Source organism: Spea bombifrons, chromosome 1 (assembly GCF_027358695.1).
Source record: "Spea bombifrons isolate aSpeBom1 chromosome 1, aSpeBom1.2.pri, whole genome shotgun sequence".
NCBI classification, from domain to species: Eukaryota; Metazoa; Chordata; class Amphibia; order Anura; family Pelobatidae; genus Spea; species Spea bombifrons.
The window spans coordinates 43,556,327-43,574,129 of NC_071087.1; the positions used below are offsets into that span (position 1 = coordinate 43,556,327).

General features: G+C 41.8%; 1 protein-coding gene across 1 annotated transcript in view; it reads left to right on the top strand.

Annotated features, from left to right (window-relative positions):
* PRSS12 (serine protease 12) overlaps window positions 1-17,803 on the top strand; it is a 55,500-nt gene that overhangs the window by 10,353 nt on the left and 27,344 nt on the right. The window contains exons 2-4 of the mRNA XM_053461438.1: window positions 13,509-13,650; window positions 15,690-15,868; window positions 17,598-17,754. Of these exons, the coding sequence (XP_053317413.1) occupies window positions 13,509-13,650; window positions 15,690-15,868; window positions 17,598-17,754 (478 nt within the window). The remainder of the gene's footprint in view (window positions 1-13,508; window positions 13,651-15,689; window positions 15,869-17,597; window positions 17,755-17,803) is intronic.

Below are 17,803 nucleotides of genomic sequence, written 5' to 3' on the forward strand. Positions count from 1 at the left end.
TGCCCTTACCATAAGGGACAATTAAGGCATGACACTAGCCAGGAAGCGAACTGGCAGAGAAGAGATGCTGGCACCACCAGCAGCAGCAGCAGCAGCAGCAGCAGCAGCAGCAGCATTGGAAAAGGCAAATGAGTGGGCAATTGACGACCCGCTCACCTGTTTCACCCCAGGGCAAAGCATCCAAACACTGTCAGTCCTTGGCGTTTGGGAGCGGACTTCCAGAGCTCAGACACAAGGCCCTAGCGTAAGCTGGCTACATTGGCGGAGGTAGCAGGCGTTGCCACACCGCAGCAAGTGCAACCAGGGGGGAGAAACTGCCCTTACCATAAGGGACAATTAAGGCATGACACTAGCCAGGAAGCGAACTGGCAGAGAAGAGATGCTGGCACCACCAGCAGCAGCAGCAGCAGCAGCAGCAGCAGCAGCAGCATTGGAAAAGGCAAATGAGTGGGCAATTGACGACCCGCTCACCTGTTTCACCCCAGGGCAAAGCATCCAAACACTGTCAGTCCTTGGCGTTTGGGAGCGGACTTCCAGAACTCAGACACAAGGCCCTAGCGTAAGCTGGCTACACCGGCGGAGGTAGCAGGCGTTGCCACACCGCAGCAAGTGCAACCAGGGGGGAGAAACTACCCTCACCATCAGGGACATTCGAGGCATGACACTAGCCAGGAAGCGAACTGGCATTGAAGAGAGACACTGGCACCACCACCAGCAGCAGCAGAATTGGGAAAGGCGAATGAGTGGGCAATTGACGACCCGCTCACCTGTTTCACCCCAGGGCAAAGCATCCAAAAACTGTCAGTCCTTGGCGTTTGGGAGCGGACTTCCAGAGCTCAGACACAAGGCCCTAGCGTAAGCTGGCTACACCGGCGGAGGTAGCAGGCGTTGCCACACCACAGCAAGTGCAACCAGGGGGGAGAAACTACCCTTACCATCAGGGACATTCGAGGCATGACACTAGCCAGGAAGCGAACTGGCATTGAAGAGAGACACTGGCACCACCACCAGCAGCAGCAGAATTGGGAAAGGCAAATGAGTGGGCAATTGACGACCCGCTCACCTGTTTCACCCCAGGGCAAAGCATCCAAGCACTGTCAGTCCTTGGCGTTTGGGAGCAGACCTACAGAACTCAGACACAAGGCCCTAGCGTAAGCTGGCTACACCGGCGGAGGTAGCAGGCGTTGCCACACCGCAGCAAGTGCAACCAGGGGGGAGAAACTACCCTTACCATCAGGGACATTCGAGGCATGACACTAGCCAGGAAGCGAACTGGCATTGAAGAGAGACACTGGCACCACCACCAGCAGCAGCAGAATTGGGAAAGGCGAATGAGTGGGCAATTGACGACCCGCTCACCTGTTTCACCCCAGGGCAAAGCATCCAAGCACTGTCAGTCCTTGGCGTTTGGGAGCAGACCTACAGAACTCAGACACAAGGCCCTAGCATAAGCTAGCTACACCGGCGGAGGTAGCAGGCGTTGCCACACCGCAGCAAGTGCAACCAGGGGGGAGAAACTACCCTTTCCATTAGGGACATCTGAGGCATGATTTCAGCCAGGAAGCGAACTGGCAAAAGATACTGGCACCACCACCAGCAGCAGCGTTGGAAACGGAAAAAGGTGAATGAGTGGGCAATTGACGACCCACTCACCTGTTTCACCCCAGGGCAAAGCATCCAAAGACTGTCAGTCCTAGGCGTTTGGGAGCGGACTTACAGAGCTCAGACACAAGGCCCTAGCGTAAGCTGGCTACACCGGCGGAGGTAGCAGGCGTTGCCACACCGCAGCAAGTGCAACCAGGGGGGAGAAACTACCCTCACCATCAGGGACATTCGAGGCATGACACTAGCCAGGAAGCGAACTGGCATTGAAGAGAGACACTGGCACCACCACCAGCAGCAGCAGAATTGGGAAAGGCGAATGAGTGGGCAATTGACGACCCGCTCACCTGTTTCACCCCAGGGCAAAGCATCCAAAAACTGTCAGTCCTTGGCGTTTGGGAGCGGACTTCCAGAGCTCAGACACAAGGCCCTAGCGTAAGCTGGCTACACCGGCGGAGGTAGCAGGCGTTGCCACACCACAGCAAGTGCAACCAGGGGGGAGAAACTACCCTTACCATCAGGGACATTCGAGGCATGACACTAGCCAGGAAGCGAACTGGCATTGAAGAGAGACACTGGCACCACCACCAGCAGCAGCAGAATTGGGAAAGGCAAATGAGTGGGCAATTGACGACCCGCTCACCTGTTTCACCCCAGGGCAAAGCATCCAAGCACTGTCAGTCCTTGGCGTTTGGGAGCAGACCTACAGAACTCAGACACAAGGCCCTAGCGTAAGCTGGCTACACCGGCGGAGGTAGCAGGCGTTGCCACACCGCAGCAAGTGCAACCAGGGGGGAGAAACTACCCTTACCATCAGGGACATTCGAGGCATGACACTAGCCAGGAAGCGAACTGGCATTGAAGAGAGACACTGGCACCACCACCAGCAGCAGCAGAATTGGGAAAGGCGAATGAGTGGGCAATTGACGACCCGCTCACCTGTTTCACCCCAGGGCAAAGCATCCAAGCACTGTCAGTCCTTGGCGTTTGGGAGCAGACCTACAGAACTCAGACACAAGGCCCTAGCATAAGCTAGCTACACCGGCGGAGGTAGCAGGCGTTGCCACACCGCAGCAAGTGCAACCAGGGGGGAGAAACTACCCTTTCCATTAGGGACATCTGAGGCATGATTTCAGCCAGGAAGCGAACTGGCAAAAGATACTGGCACCACCACCAGCAGCAGCGTTGGAAACGGAAAAAGGTGAATGAGTGGGCAATTGACGACCCACTCACCTGTTTCACCCCAGGGCAAAGCATCCAAAGACTGTCAGTCCTAGGCGTTTGGGAGCGGACTTACAGAGCTCAGACACTAGGCCCTAGCGTAAATTGGCTACACCAGCGGAGGTAGCAGGCATTGCCACACCGCAGCAAGTGCAACCAGGGGGAGAAACTACCTTAAACATTAGAGAGAAAAAATTTAACTTTCCAAGCTAAGAGCTGGGTAACCCAATTTGGGCAGATTGAATTTAAGAAAGGCAATCTGCTCCATCAGATGAGGTGCCATGCGTGAGCGCTGTGGACTCAGTATGTTTCCAGTCATAGAAAACACGCGCTCACTTTGAACAGTGGTTGGCGGACATGATAGAAGCTGCTGCGCAACCCATGAGAGTGCAGGCCACACACTCTTCTTTTCATCCCAGTAGCTAAGAGGATCAACATTAGGAGCAGAAGGAACTTCACAGAGGTAAAGTTTGACCATTTCAGCAGCACTACTCTCCTTTCTGCTGCTAGCTCTGTCAGATGGTCCAACTATACTGCCAAGTGCCTCTTCCCAAAACGCAGCTGCTCCACTCAGCTGTGTTGTGCTGCTTGTGGCACTGCTGCTGATGCTGCTGCTAGGGGTAGCAGACCACATCATCTCTTCCTCCTCCTGCACCTCACCCTCCTCGGACAGCATTCCCATTTTACGCTGCCAGTCACGCACCTTGTTGACCAATTGCTCCCGGTAGCTACTGAGAACATTGAATTTCAAAGCTAGCTTTCCCTTAATTCTTGGATCACAAAGGCACGCTAGCATCATTTCGGGACTCTCTTCCATTCGCTTGCGAAGGTGTACTTTTAGCAGATCCTTCAGCTTCCTGACTATGGCTGCTACGTCAGGATGTAGAGTGCCACCTTGAACAGCCTCACGGTTTCCAAGGAACACATCCATCTTGCTGCCTAGATGGGAGAACACTGGGATTACCTGGGCCAGACTGGCAGTGTTTGAGCTTAAATTTTCTGTGGCATCCCTGAATGGTTTAAGGACTGCCACTAGCTGGGCGATCACTGTCCAATCCTCCCTATTCAATGGAGAGGTAATCCCTATATTGTGCTCTGAGGCAAGATTATGGATTGCCCTCTGCTGCTCCAAAATCCTCTCTAGCATGTCTAACGTGGAGTTCCACCGTGTACTGACATCCTGACGTAGGCAGTGTACGGGAAGACCTGACCTCTCTTGCTCTTCCCTCAAAAGTTGGCTAGCCTTAACACTATGGTGAAAGTGCCCAGCGATCTTTCTGCAGCGGGACAGAACTACTGCTGCCACATTAGTTCCTTCTGACATTGCTGCCTTCACTACAAGATGGATGATGTGGGCTGCACAGCGCACACCAACAATATGACCATCTCGCAGCGCTTTCACCATATTGGCACCTCCGTCAGTTACCACAAAACCAACTTCAACATTGGTGCCCGCCTCTGCTCCCACCCAAAGGCTAAACATTTTCCTAATCGCATGCAGAATATTTTGGGAAGTGTGCTTTTCATCCATCACTTCTGCATGGAGAAGGAATGATCGGTAGCCTGCTGCAGCAACTTCCTTAGACACACCGGGCTGCCACCAGTGTGCTGTCAAAGAAAGAAAGGCATGCTGGGCGCTAGGTGCACTCCACAAATCTGTAGTGAAATGAACACACTGACCAGCAGCCTTGGAAAGCTCCTCTTTCACTGCTGCAACACAGGACCGATACAGCGAGGGGACAATGTTCCTGCTGAAAGTGGAACGTGACGGAACTGTGTATTGTGGAGCCACAGCCGCCATCAATTGTTTGAAAGGCTCCCCTTCAATCATGGAGAAGGATGCCCCTCCAACAGCAATGAACTGACCAATAAGTCGCGTTACTTTATTGGCCTGCTGTTTGGGCATCGTTCTCTTGGAGTGGAATGCCCCAAATTCTTCCAGGGTGGGCTGGGCATGCAGTGCTCCAACCTGCCTTGGTCTCTGGCTGCCAGCACTAGTTGCTGCTGCTGCTGCTGCTGCTATTGGCTCAGAAGAAGAAGCTGTTGGGGTTTTTCCACGGCCACCAGCTATGCTGCCTGCACTAAGTTTTACCTCTGCATCTTTCCCCAATAGCACAGCGTTGTGTTGAGTGCTGAGGTGATGCTTCATGCTAGCACTGGTAAAATGGCCAGACACTTTCCCTCTGCTTATTAGCTTCCCACAATGTTTGCACTTTCCATAGCGCCCTTCTTCAACATTTTCAAAGTGCTCCCAAATTGGGGCGCGCATAGCCTTGGAGTGTGCCTTGGGTGCTGCTCTTACTGCTCGGGGTGGATGAACAGAGGCAGAACTAGTGGTGGTGGGACTGGTGGTAACAGTACTGGCCATAGTGGGACTGCTAATTGCTTTAGATTTGCTAGGTTTTGCTGCTGCTGCTGGTGGTGGTGATGGTGATGATCGTAGCGGAGAAGGTGGAGGCTCAGGGGAAAATTGTGCACTAGTCATTTGGACACTGCTCCCTGAGGAATCTGATTCCTGACCACTCATCTCCTCTACTTCCTCTGGCTCATAGTCTAGCTCTTCATTAGCCAGATCGAATGGAATTCCTGCTAGGCTGGAGCTAAGACTGATATCGTCGTGAGACTCGTGACTAGTAGTAGTGCGAGCAGGAAGAATAGACTCTGCACTTGGCCTCTCAGTCTCAGGCTCCTCTGCTACCTCGCTAGGTGGAGTTCCACTATGTGTAGCCCTCTCTCTAACTGTCTTTACAAAAATTTTGTAAGGACTTGGTGGCTTGCTAGAGGTACTAGGAGGACATGGCGTGGCGGTACCAGTGGGAACAGTAGGCGCAGCACTAGTGGTGGTAGAGGCGGTAGAGGTGGGGGTGGTGGTGGTGGTTTTCCCTACAAAGGAATGAGATCGCTTTGGTTTGGGACCCCTCTGAGTCTTGCTGCTAATTTGGCTCTGCTTGGTACCTTGCATGCTGCTGGTGGATGGGGAAGATGCTGCTTGGGGCAAAAGGCACTTCTTTTTAGTCACTGGGCTGGTACTACTTGTGCTACCCTTTAACTTTGAACGTGCTTCTGGTGCTTTAGGCTTTCCGTAAAAAACCATAGAGCTTGTGGGCCTAGCCGCACTACTACTGCCTGCTTTTGGTGCCTTTCCTTTACTTGATGATCCTTCAAGCAATGCTTCCCCAAATGATAAGCGAGAGCTTGGCCTACTTGGCCGACTAGACTGACGCAAAGGCTGCATCTTAGAACTGGTGGTGGTGCTGGTGGTGGTGCTGGTGGTGGTGGTGGTAGATGGAGCTTGTCCCTCCTTAGTCCCAAAAGGAGGATCCATTTCAAATTTTGTGTTGTGTGTGTAGTGTAGTGTAGTGTAGTGTAGTGTAGTGTTTAAAAAACTATAAAAAAAAAATAAAAAAATAAAAATAAAAAAAAGGAAAAACGAATTAAAGACAAAAAAATTAGAGGAAGTTCTCTTCAGTGCTACTGCTTAAAAAGTAAAACTATGCACTACTGCACTGTGCTGTGTGCAATCTGCCAAAATCCTAAAGTTATTTAAATTATTAACTCAAGATTAACTATTTAATAACTAGCAGTATTTTATTTTTAATTTGAATTTACACGGGCCTAAGAGCTTAGCCTACTACTATGCTAGCCTAAAGCTATATTTCCTTACTATAAGTCTACCTCTAGGCAGACGCTCTCAAACCCACTAAGCTAAAGTGAGGTTAAATCAGATTCAGTATATGATTTATTAATTAATATTAAGTTATATAATATTAATAGATTAGAACTAATTTACTTATATATTATGTATTATAGATAGAAGAATATAGATTATGAATTAGAATTTAGAATTAGAATTACTTATATTATAGATTATGAATTAGAATATTATTATTTATAATATATTATAGATTAAGATTAAAGAAGATTAGAATTATTTTAGTACTACAGCTAGTAGCTTGAAGCTTTGCTTAGTACAGCTCGTCACAGTCAATTTTTCTTGAAAAGAATTAGAAATAAAATAAAATGTCACAGCAAAACAGTTATCTTCACTGCTTGCTGCACTCACTAGCCCAACAAGTTCACTTCACTGATGGACTGAGGTGAGCAAAACACTAAGGGTACTTTTAATAAAATTGAAATAAAATGTAAAATAAATGAGAAAATCTTTGCAAAACAGTTAACGTCACTGCTTGCTGATCAAAAAAAAACACAGCACTTATGCGGCTGCACTCACTAGCCCAACAAGTTCACTTCACTGATGGACTGAGGTGAGCAAAACAAATGAAATAAAATGAAAGATTAATTAAGAAAAATTGACTTGGTCTCTTACTGTTGCTAAAACAAAGCACAAACTATAGAGCTGCAGCACCAGTACTAATAAGATTAGCTGAACTATACGCTAGTAGTAATTAATTAATATTATTACTTTTATTTATAGCTAATTTAATTAACTATTAAGATAAGAAAGAATTAGAGAATTATTGATATTACTGATTTTAGATTAGACACTAGTAGATGTTCTGAATGTCTACAGTACACTCTACACTAGTATACTATTACTAACTATAACTGACAAATATATATATTTTATAATGAATTCAATTATTAATTATATTAATTAATATTACTGATTTTAAATTAGACACTAGTAGATGAATGTCTACAGTACACTCTACACTAGTATACTATAGTATATATATATATATGACTGACAAATATATATATATATATATTATAATGAACTATTAAATTATAGATTCTATTAAATTGTAATTTATAAATTCTATTTAATTTATTTAAGCAGGACAGGCAATAGGCACTAGTGCCAGCCCAGGGCAAGGGCACCCCAGTGCCACTGAGGCACTGGGTGCACTGTCAACTCAACAGCACTTACACTAAAGTTGATGACAAATTAATTTTAAAAAAATTAAATTAATCAAATTATTATTATTAAATTAATTATATTAAGTAGCACTGAAGTGAGGATGAAGTACACTGTGAGAAAGGCTTACCAGTCTCACACAGAACAGAACAATCTCTCTCTGTAACGCTCGGATGCAGCACAGCAGTGTTGCCAAAGCAGTCACAGCGAAAAATGAATGGATCTCTCAGGCAAGCTCTGGTCTTATAAAGGCGCCTTCAGAATTCAAAAAACAGCAGCACAGGCATTGGACGAGACCCTTAGCGTTACGTCACAAGAGTGAGCTGATTGGACAGACGAGGATCAGCTCACTCCTGTTTGAAATTTTGGCGGTTGCGCGGCAAAAACGAAGACGATCACGAAGAATCTTCGATTCTTCGTGATTGTGAGTCTTCGTCTTCGCCTACGGTTTGCCGGCACTGTATTCTGTTCTACGTTCCTTCGGAACGAACAAAAAAACGGCCTCTTCGTGCTCGTTTTCATGTTCGCCCGAAGACGAATGCACAAGTCTAGTAATTATATTCTCTCTCACTATCGTCATGCTGTTCATTCATTTGATTAAAGGAATTGCTATGTGCCTTTTCATGCCAACAAGTGTCCAGGGGTTCATTCATTAACATCAGTTGTGATCCAAGCAAACTGTGTGAGGGCTATGTACTGGCACGGCGTGATCATTATTATTATTATTATCTTTTATTTATATAGCGCCAACAATGTACGCAGCGCTTCTTACAACACATATATTCAAAGGGTATGACAAGACGAGAATTGACAGACTAAAGCAAACCAATATATTAGATAAAAAGGGCCCATAATTAAATAAATTTTGCTAAAATGCTGAACAGTTAAGGAAAAGATGTGTTTCTAGATTGTATGCCAGGCTGAACAGGACCCTTCTTTCCTTTTAATAAGTACAAATTGTTATGTGATGCTTATGCCATGTTTGCCCATTGGATAGTACTTTGGAATAGGATGGACCCATAAATAAAAATAGTTGATAGAATAAGTTGATGGCCAAAAGGTTGAGAACCAGTTTAATCTTTTTTATTCATTCATTTGTTGTGATGAGCTAACGCAGTAAGCCTGCTAGTAATGAAACCGCAACAAGCAGACTCTTTTAATGCTACAGGATTACCAATGTTCAGTCTTGTAATTGCAACAGAATGAGTGACAAAGGAAACTCTTTAAACACTCAAGCGAACACCGAGCCTGCTCTGTCTCATCCGCTGAAAAGGTTATTAGGATCCGTGTAAGGACTGCATGAATAATCCGGGAGAGATAGTCCCAGGCTGTGAGCTCCGCAAACCATTACCGAGCCGTCTGTAATTTAAAAGATACCTACAAATGAAAAAGTGAGGAAATGACCCAGGAAACTATTATCCTCGACCAACCTGAATCTATTATTATTATTATTATTATTATATTTTATTTATACAGTGCCAGCATATTGCATAGTGTTATCACAAAAAGAACAATTACATTAAGATTAACAATATGCAAAATTAATAACATGAACAAATGTAAGACGCATTAGTAAAAAAACAGAAAGGTCTATAATAATCTATGTGGCATCCAACACTAGCAAAAAGTGATGCATATTGTTGTGTCCTTTTGTGTTGTACATGCTTGTATCTGGATTGGGGTGCCTTACATTTTGTCAATATTTACACAGAAAACATTTTTGTCATTCTAGAATTCCTAGAGTAAGGCGGCGTTTCTTTGATACTGGATCCTTTTCTGCACCATTAATGAGTTTTCTGTACATTACTTTTTTTTTTGTAAACGTTGTTTTGGACATGGCTGGATATTGCTCACCGAACACGTTTTCTGCCAGATGGGTTGTAGGCAGCTTTATTACAGGGGCCGCCATGTTGGATTTGCCTCCTGAGCTGAATATATGCAGTCTCCCCCTGCATATGCATATCTACAGCTATTATCTATCTTAAACAATGCAAACTCCGCTGACAGAGAGCAACCCATGTTGGTAAAATAATAATACACAGTCCTTGCATACAGGACTGTGATGGTTTGTTACTGCAGTGTAGTGTGACCACGTCGGCCATGTTTTCCAGGATACATATAATTTTTACATATTGCTGACACACCCAGATAAAATGCCGCTCTGAAGTATGGGGGATTTATAACTGACCAATTGGTTCCCTTCCATAAATGTATACATAAATGTATACATCCCAGATACTGCAGGGCAGCATTTTAATTTGGCTGGGCAGCCATATGGAAACGTTATATGTGTCCTGGAAAACATGGCCGATCCGGTCTTCCTAGGGCATCCCCACTCTGCGTCCCCGTAGCCTCCTACAAATAATATTAAATCTTACTAAAAACCAGGGTTACCAAGTACTTTTAAAACACGTGTGAGACCGTTTTATTACAAACAGAAACGAAAAACATTACTGTGCTCTAGACTGCCCAACGGTGTGTTTATCTAGCAATTCAATAGCGCTTGGTGTTTAAAGGTGCGCTACACAGTTTACGTAGCTTTTTGTTTTTTCAGGTGTTTAATGTAAAGGAGTAGTTCACATTTTGGCTAATGCTACCCCTGCTAATGGCATTTCCTCCGCTTAAACGATTATTTAGCAACCGAGGAAACTTAGCTGTAATTTTCACATTGTTTTTGTGTCGGACATCTGTATTCTGGTAACTGCTAATCTAATGCCATAAAGACCTTCCAGACCCTGGGAATACACGGATTTATGTTATTGTAGACGGCGCTTTCGTTGGCCTGATTGAACGAGTTGTGTTTGACATTAAATAGTGTTATATCTTTAGGAAGAAATATTTCCCAGACTTTTGCAGTCAACTTGGCCACGCTGATGGAGCGACTGTCAATTATTAATTGACTATATTAAATTATGTCTGGCTAGAATTCCCTAGCCGATTTGACACTCAGTAACAAAAACGAAAAGAAACATAGAATAATTGCCAGGTGTATTCTGGAAGAAAATAATTGGAGGCTCAAAAATTAATTTATAAATGTTTAGTGTGCAGTGACACAAGGGTTAAAATAATTATTAATTCGTTTAATTAAACCTGCAAATTTTATTTATTTTAATTCAATTTTTTTAAGTGTTTTTATTGTGTTATTATGATTTAAAAGTCAATAGATATACGTTACGTTAACACAAAATGATAACTGGCTGTATGAGAAGAATTTAAATATAGAATATTATGTGTAAAAGGCAATTTTGATGAAAAGAATAGAATTCCGCTTGATATCTAAACTTCTTAGTATCTTTGATAATGAATTGTATGGTGATCGACTAATTGATCGCTAATGTTTGTAATTAATATTGAGTAATACATGAGATTTTGAATCTGTAAGTTATCGCCGTCATATATAGGGTGCAATGTTTTTTCTCGTTTCTAAGAATTACATGAGACCGGTATTTGTCTAGACTGTCGGCAAGGAAGGGGCACATTTACACTAACAGCTAATCATTTTCGTCAGAGGTATAAACATCAGAGTTTGGAGGTCAGTGGTGGAGGCTTTAGAAACACGCCAGTCTCTGGAACTTCCTTCTTTAAGCGATAATAAAAATCCATATATATATATATATATATGAAAATCATATGGATTTTAGCCATTCCAGAAAAATAGGACAATAAAATAAATATATTGGTATATATTTCTTAGGATATACTGGTTGTATTTATGCTCTAAAAAAAAGATATTTTGGGGAAATAAAGTTCGTCCCCCTCGTTCTATTTTATTCTTACTCTATAAAAGGCTCCATAGATGAAGGTGGGATGTTTAAAAAAATTAACTCTAAAATGAAAATAAAACGGGATGTAATAATCTGTTGGGGTACAATAAAGGATGATATAGCAAAAATGACGAAATAGTTTTGAGGCTAAGGTTTATTATGGCCTTAGTCATGGAGATGGGGTCAGATTAGGTAACTCACCATCTGAAGACCCAAATAAGTATCATGATGGACACCACAAGGACCAAGTCGTGACCTGAGTGCCCAGCTGTAATAATTGATACCCGTTTTATTGCAGGTTTTAAATTTAAATTGAGCAGTAGCAGGTTGCCTAAATATTTTGGTGTTGATAGGGTCAAACCAAGCAAAATCCGTAAAATTACGTTAAGAAACCAATGGCGTTGTTTATGAAAAAAACTCTACGTCTTTTCTTTTGCCATCTATGATTTTTCCTTTGGAAAGGACAGACACCTTGCTTATAATGAAAACCAAAGCTTTATTTTATGCAGAGGAGCAGCTTCAGAAATGTAAAAAAAAAAGTTAAACTAGAAAGCAATTTTCTTATAGCTAAACACTTCCAGATGCCAAGAGCTACTCTTACGTTTTACAAGGATGTAGAAACTTTAAAGAGTAAAGCACTAAGAGAGTGTCCTTGAACCATCACAATTATTTCCTTTATGACTCATGCATTTTATAATAAAAAATTTGGACTGCAAAATGTTTTGCTACAATTTAGCTGGAATAAAAATAGTAACCTAACAGACAGTTGAAATGACTTTAAATGTTTCATCTCATCATATTAAAGTTGATCTTCACCTGCACGGCTGAATTTTAACACTTTTGTAACACAGATTCAGCATTAGAAAAGCATTCCTGGCACTCTGGAACACCCGAAACGTGCCTAGAAATAATTCTTTAATTATACAAAATTTTGCCTCATTCATAAATTTTGACAGGAACACCTAATTGTCATGTGACACAAAAAAATGCAGTGATAGGTTGCTAGTATAGAAACGGATATGCATGATATGTGTGTAGTATGTGGTCATATTTCCCCAGTAGGTGGATACACGCATGTGATTTGTGATTTTGAGGCCGTTAATTTTAACGTGTTAGGGCCAATTTTCATCCCCTGTTTCTAGTGGGGGTGCAATTAATGGTTATATACATACATATATATATATATATATATATATATATATATATATATATAGTAATGGCAGTTATTAGAGGTACTGTTTAGTAAATAATCCCCATAGATATCGATTACGGTCCACTGGTTTCTAAGGAACATTTCATAGGTGTAGGACACAGAACAGTTTGTCCGTTTCCCCTCCTAGCATTTCTCTTCCATACTATCTTCTATGTTATATGGTGACGTGCGTATACGATGCCATAAAGAAGCAGCCTTTTGTTATATTGCTTTATAGTTGTAACTTGTTCATTTGTACTCCAGTTACTCTACTTTGATAAGATCATACATATTATTTTTAAATTGAATGGAGGGGCTGTAATACTTACTACAAAGTATACTTTTACATTTTAGACCAAATCAGCTATTTATGTTAATTCGCAAGTATATGATGAATTTGTGACACAAGCGTGGAAACAAAAGATGGCTGGCCTCAACTAATTATGTTGGTATCTGATATATATCATTGTAAAGGAACATGTTTTATTTGTTGCTGTTTATAAATGTATACCATAAAAAAAAAAAGCTTAATTTTTTTTTTTTTTTATTTTGTTCCCATTTTTATAAAAGGTACACAGGCTCAATTATGTAAAGTAGAAAGGTTACAAGATGGGGCCAGAAAATAAATTTCTTTGTTGTTTTTTTGCTTGAGTTGACATTCCTTCTCAAATACTTTTGCTGACTTTAAAATTTATGGCTTTACTCTTGAAGGTAATTGTGAGTAAAATCTTTTTCTTTTGCCTTCAAGCAGAGAGGAGATATCTGGGGAATACATGCATCACTAAATTGTTCTATGATGCCATTTTTTGTAAGTAACACATTGCCTAAATGCCTTTTTAACAATTAACAGGGTCAGTGCGTCTGCGGAACAGCAAAAGTGAGTCTGATGGGAGTGCAGTGGAAGTATATATGAACGGTGCCTGGGGGATCATCTGTGGCGGCCAATGGGACGATAACGACGCATCAGTAATATGCCGTCAGCTTGAGCTTGGGTAAGCTTTTCGTTTGCAACAGCACTGTACTATACAAAAAGCAGACAGTGTGTGACTTACTGAAACAGAACATATGGCTGTAGAACCATTTTTGTCTCAGCTTAAAGGGACCATCAAACGTCTCTGACATCTCCTCTAAAGAATAATGCATATAAAAGCACTCTGTGTCTATAATGAGCATGGTTCCAAAATTTGTTTAATAAGAGAAAAGAATAAAGCACTTGACCTAGAAATGCCCTCCTCCTCCTCATTGGTCTGATACTTCTTGCCACAGATTGGCTGTTTGAGGCAACCAATCAGTTGCAGGAAAGCATTCCCATTGAAATCAATGGGAATGCTTACCTTCCATGTGCACGAGGGTCTAAACAGCCCCCCGCCGCAGCATTTGCCAAGCCAATGCTGGAGCTAACTGGAGATGAGTATATGACTGCAAATAGCTGGGAGACAGGCAAGAGGCAAATGCATATGGAGGAATTCTACAAAGCCTTTACAGCAGGAAAATGGGCAAACTAAATGGGCCAAATAGTTCTTATCTGTCATCTCATTCTATGTTCTATATGTGCGTCCAACTACGCTCTGGGGACATCAGCAGCACCCAGAACATGGCTGTGGTGGCATCATCACCTTCTAGAACGTGGCTATGACCACACTAATATTTCCAGAAAAAAATCCTCTTACAACTATTCCTTCAGTGTAATTATTATTATTTATTTTTTTAAATAGTGCAATCAAATTCCATAGCGCTGTACAATGGGTGGACAGGACATAACAAACCATAACATAATAAGGTGTAAAAGTTTCCATTGCCCAACCGATGTTTCTAAATGGAAGCGGCTCATTGCAACCAACATTGGACAACACTGGCCTAAGGGATTGATGTTTAATAGAATACCTCAAAGCTCTACCACCTCTGCTGTTTTGGTGAATGGAAATATATGGTCATTTTGATGTGGAAGTTTCACAAGTTGAAAAACATTACTATATGAGTTGTCTTTCACATGTACCTCATTTAATTCTTCATGTCAAATTCCTAATGTTACACTGCACAGCACACTAGTTCTTTTTTGTTAGCAGACAAGTAGATGATGAATTAGTGATCCATTTGGCATATTTGCAATGACCCTTAACAAGAATTCATTTAAAAACTTCAATAGGTTGTTAAAATGTGGAAATATAACCTTGTCTTAGAGCTTATAGCTTTCCCAGCAGACAGTGTCCATAATTTCCTGAGGATGATCGTTTTTTTTTTGAATTTTTAAAACTGTGTTTATTGTAAAGGCATATCAAGTGGTCAACAGGGAGGCTATGTTGTAGATAAGGGTGAATGCCTTGAAACAATCTGTGTATTTAAATTGTGCTCTGTGAAGAAGACAGCTTGCAGCAGGAATGGTGAGAAGTTCTATTCATTCCTACACACTCTTGGGAGCAGAAATTCTGGAGCTCCACATGAGGCACGACACTTGCAAGATTAAAGCAGCTACCCTAAACTTATGGTAGTAAGGCACCACCAATGGCGTCTGAACAGCTAAACCCTGGATGTTTTTAAAAGACTAGAAAGCTGTTGGTCAATTATCTTCTTGAAAATCAGTGACAGCTTATCTGTGCAAGTGATGATTCTAGTGACATAGTTAAATATAGCAAAGTTTGTCATCTAGACCATCTTTAACACTGTGGAAAAGGAGCAGCAGTGGCCCTGGGCCCAGGCTTAATGTAGGATCTCCTAATAGCTGTTCCTTGAACAGCCACTATTAACCTTAGGGTGGAGGTCTGTGCAACCGTAGGCACAAACAGTTCATTGTGTCCTGCATATGATGCTATTGGTGAGAATGCCAGGGTAAGTCATGATATCTTCAACAGCAGGAAGCATGCCAACCTCAAAGGAGAAATAGTTGTTGGAGATGTAAGTACCAGCGGCTGCACAGATCTTTACCTGGCACTTTGGTACGATTTGGTGTTAGTGACACAAAGCATATAACATTTTGTTAGTAGCATACATTGAAGAATGGAGTAAACATTTACCATTGTGTATCTTTTGACAGAAACAAAGGAACAGCAACAAAGGTGCCATTATCTGGTCTTGGCATAACTTCTTCTTTGTGGAATGATGTGCGATGCCGTGGCAATGAGGAAAATATATTACAATGTGAAAAAAACATCTGGCAGGGTGGGGCATGTCCACAGAACACAGCAGCTGCCGTCACGTGTAGCTTTACGCATGGTAAATGTATACATCAGCCATATATGAAATCCAGGTGTCTAGAAAAAGTAGTATACTGCTAGATTTGGTAACGTACTGGGTTCTGCTTGATTGGATTTTGTGTTAATGATGTTAATCTCTCTTTTTGTCTCCAAGTATGTAAATCTTAAATGTATATCTTGTTATATTATATCTTAAGAACAAAACAACGCAATGTGGTTTGTGTAAATTTAAGTTGCATCATGTTCTGGTGCAGGACGCCGCTCCCTATAAAGCTTTTGGCCAAGTTATGGGTTTGAGTCATGTATTGAGACGGGATTATATATTTAGTTGATAGAAGTGAAATATAGGGATGGAAATGCTTAGTTCTTAGACATGTTCTGGGAAAAAGGAAAATCTAAGATTGGGCGCATTGAAGATTTTGAAGGTCAATTGTTGACCTTCACTGGCTTTTCAAAAGGGTTCCCATTATTTTGGTTAAATAGCATGGACGCCTTTGTGTCTATCCCCTCTGGCATACAAAAGGAAAAGTTTAAACTTTTTGTTTGCTTCTCTAAGTGTTCCTTAGTATTCTAGAAGACAATATAGCTGGCCAAACCAAAAGGACAGCAGAACTCTCAAAATAGCTAAAGGGCAACAGCACTGTCAAAATAGAAAGAAGAAGAAGAAGAAGGAAAAAACAATTGTCTGCCAGCTGGTTACTTCATCATGCAGCCAATCAATTACGGTAGCCATAGAGAGGGGGAAATAGCCTGGTGTTTCATTTATAATTCAAGACTTATACATTAACGCTAGAAAGTTAGGTTTAATACCTTTAAGTAACATCAAAAAGGAGGAGGAAATATATTTTTTCATTCTAATTGTTCCTTTGTTTTATGAAATGAAATAGTAATTCGAAGAGACCCAATATATCTTTTGCTTGGCACTTGTTATAAAAAAGCTTTCTACCCTTTATAGGCTTCAGGGCAGCCAATATGATTTATTAACAGATGAGTTCATATTTATTTTTACATTATGTATGCCACATTCATATATATAATGAGTAATGTCTTTGCATGCCAATGTCCATTGACCTTTTTTAACGTATGAACATAGTAACCTTATAACATATACTGTGATAATAGTTTTGTAAAACAAACTGGTCTCTATGGATACAGTATATTCCTTTCTAGCACCAAAACCCCCCAAAAAACTAGCAGGCTACTAAAATTTTCTGGTGTCCAGATCCTACACATACAGTAATTGCCCAGCACCGTAGAGCAATTTAATAGGCGTTATCTAAACTGATCCTGGTGCAATAAGTCTTAGCCAACCAACAAAAGAGTCCTGGTGATGGCAACCAATGGAAATGCTGACAGGAACCAATGGATTATATGTTGTTCTGCGAATTCTTAATGGAAGGAGACTGATGATAACCAACCAAGACACATACTTTTTCTCCCCTTAACATTAGAACACTTGCACTGTGGGTCTGTATTTTACACAGGTATAAGGTATTTAGTTCTGATGTTAGCATGTACAGTATACTTGACATGAATGTATTTAAGACTTAAGATAGGACATAGACTTAATCGCTACTAACATGAATAACAAGACAAATGAGAGATTTAGGCTCTTTTAATAACTGATTAGATACCATCTAATGTAGTATTTTTGTCCGGTAGAAAAAAACGTTACAGCTTAAACTCTGAATGTTCAAAGACATTGTTAAGTAATATATCACAAGCTGTAAAAATTCCTCTTCTTCCAGCCTCAGACTCTGTTTTTGTCCCTGCCCGTCTGGTTGGTGGGACCTCTGCCTATGAGGGAAGAATAGAAGTCTATCATTCTGGCCAGTGGGGAACAGTGTGTGATGACCAGTGGGATGATGCTGATGCCGAAGTGGTCTGTAGACAACTGGGATTTGGGTAAGAATCCAAGACTGTAACACCTATTTTACAGCTTGTAAGAGAATAG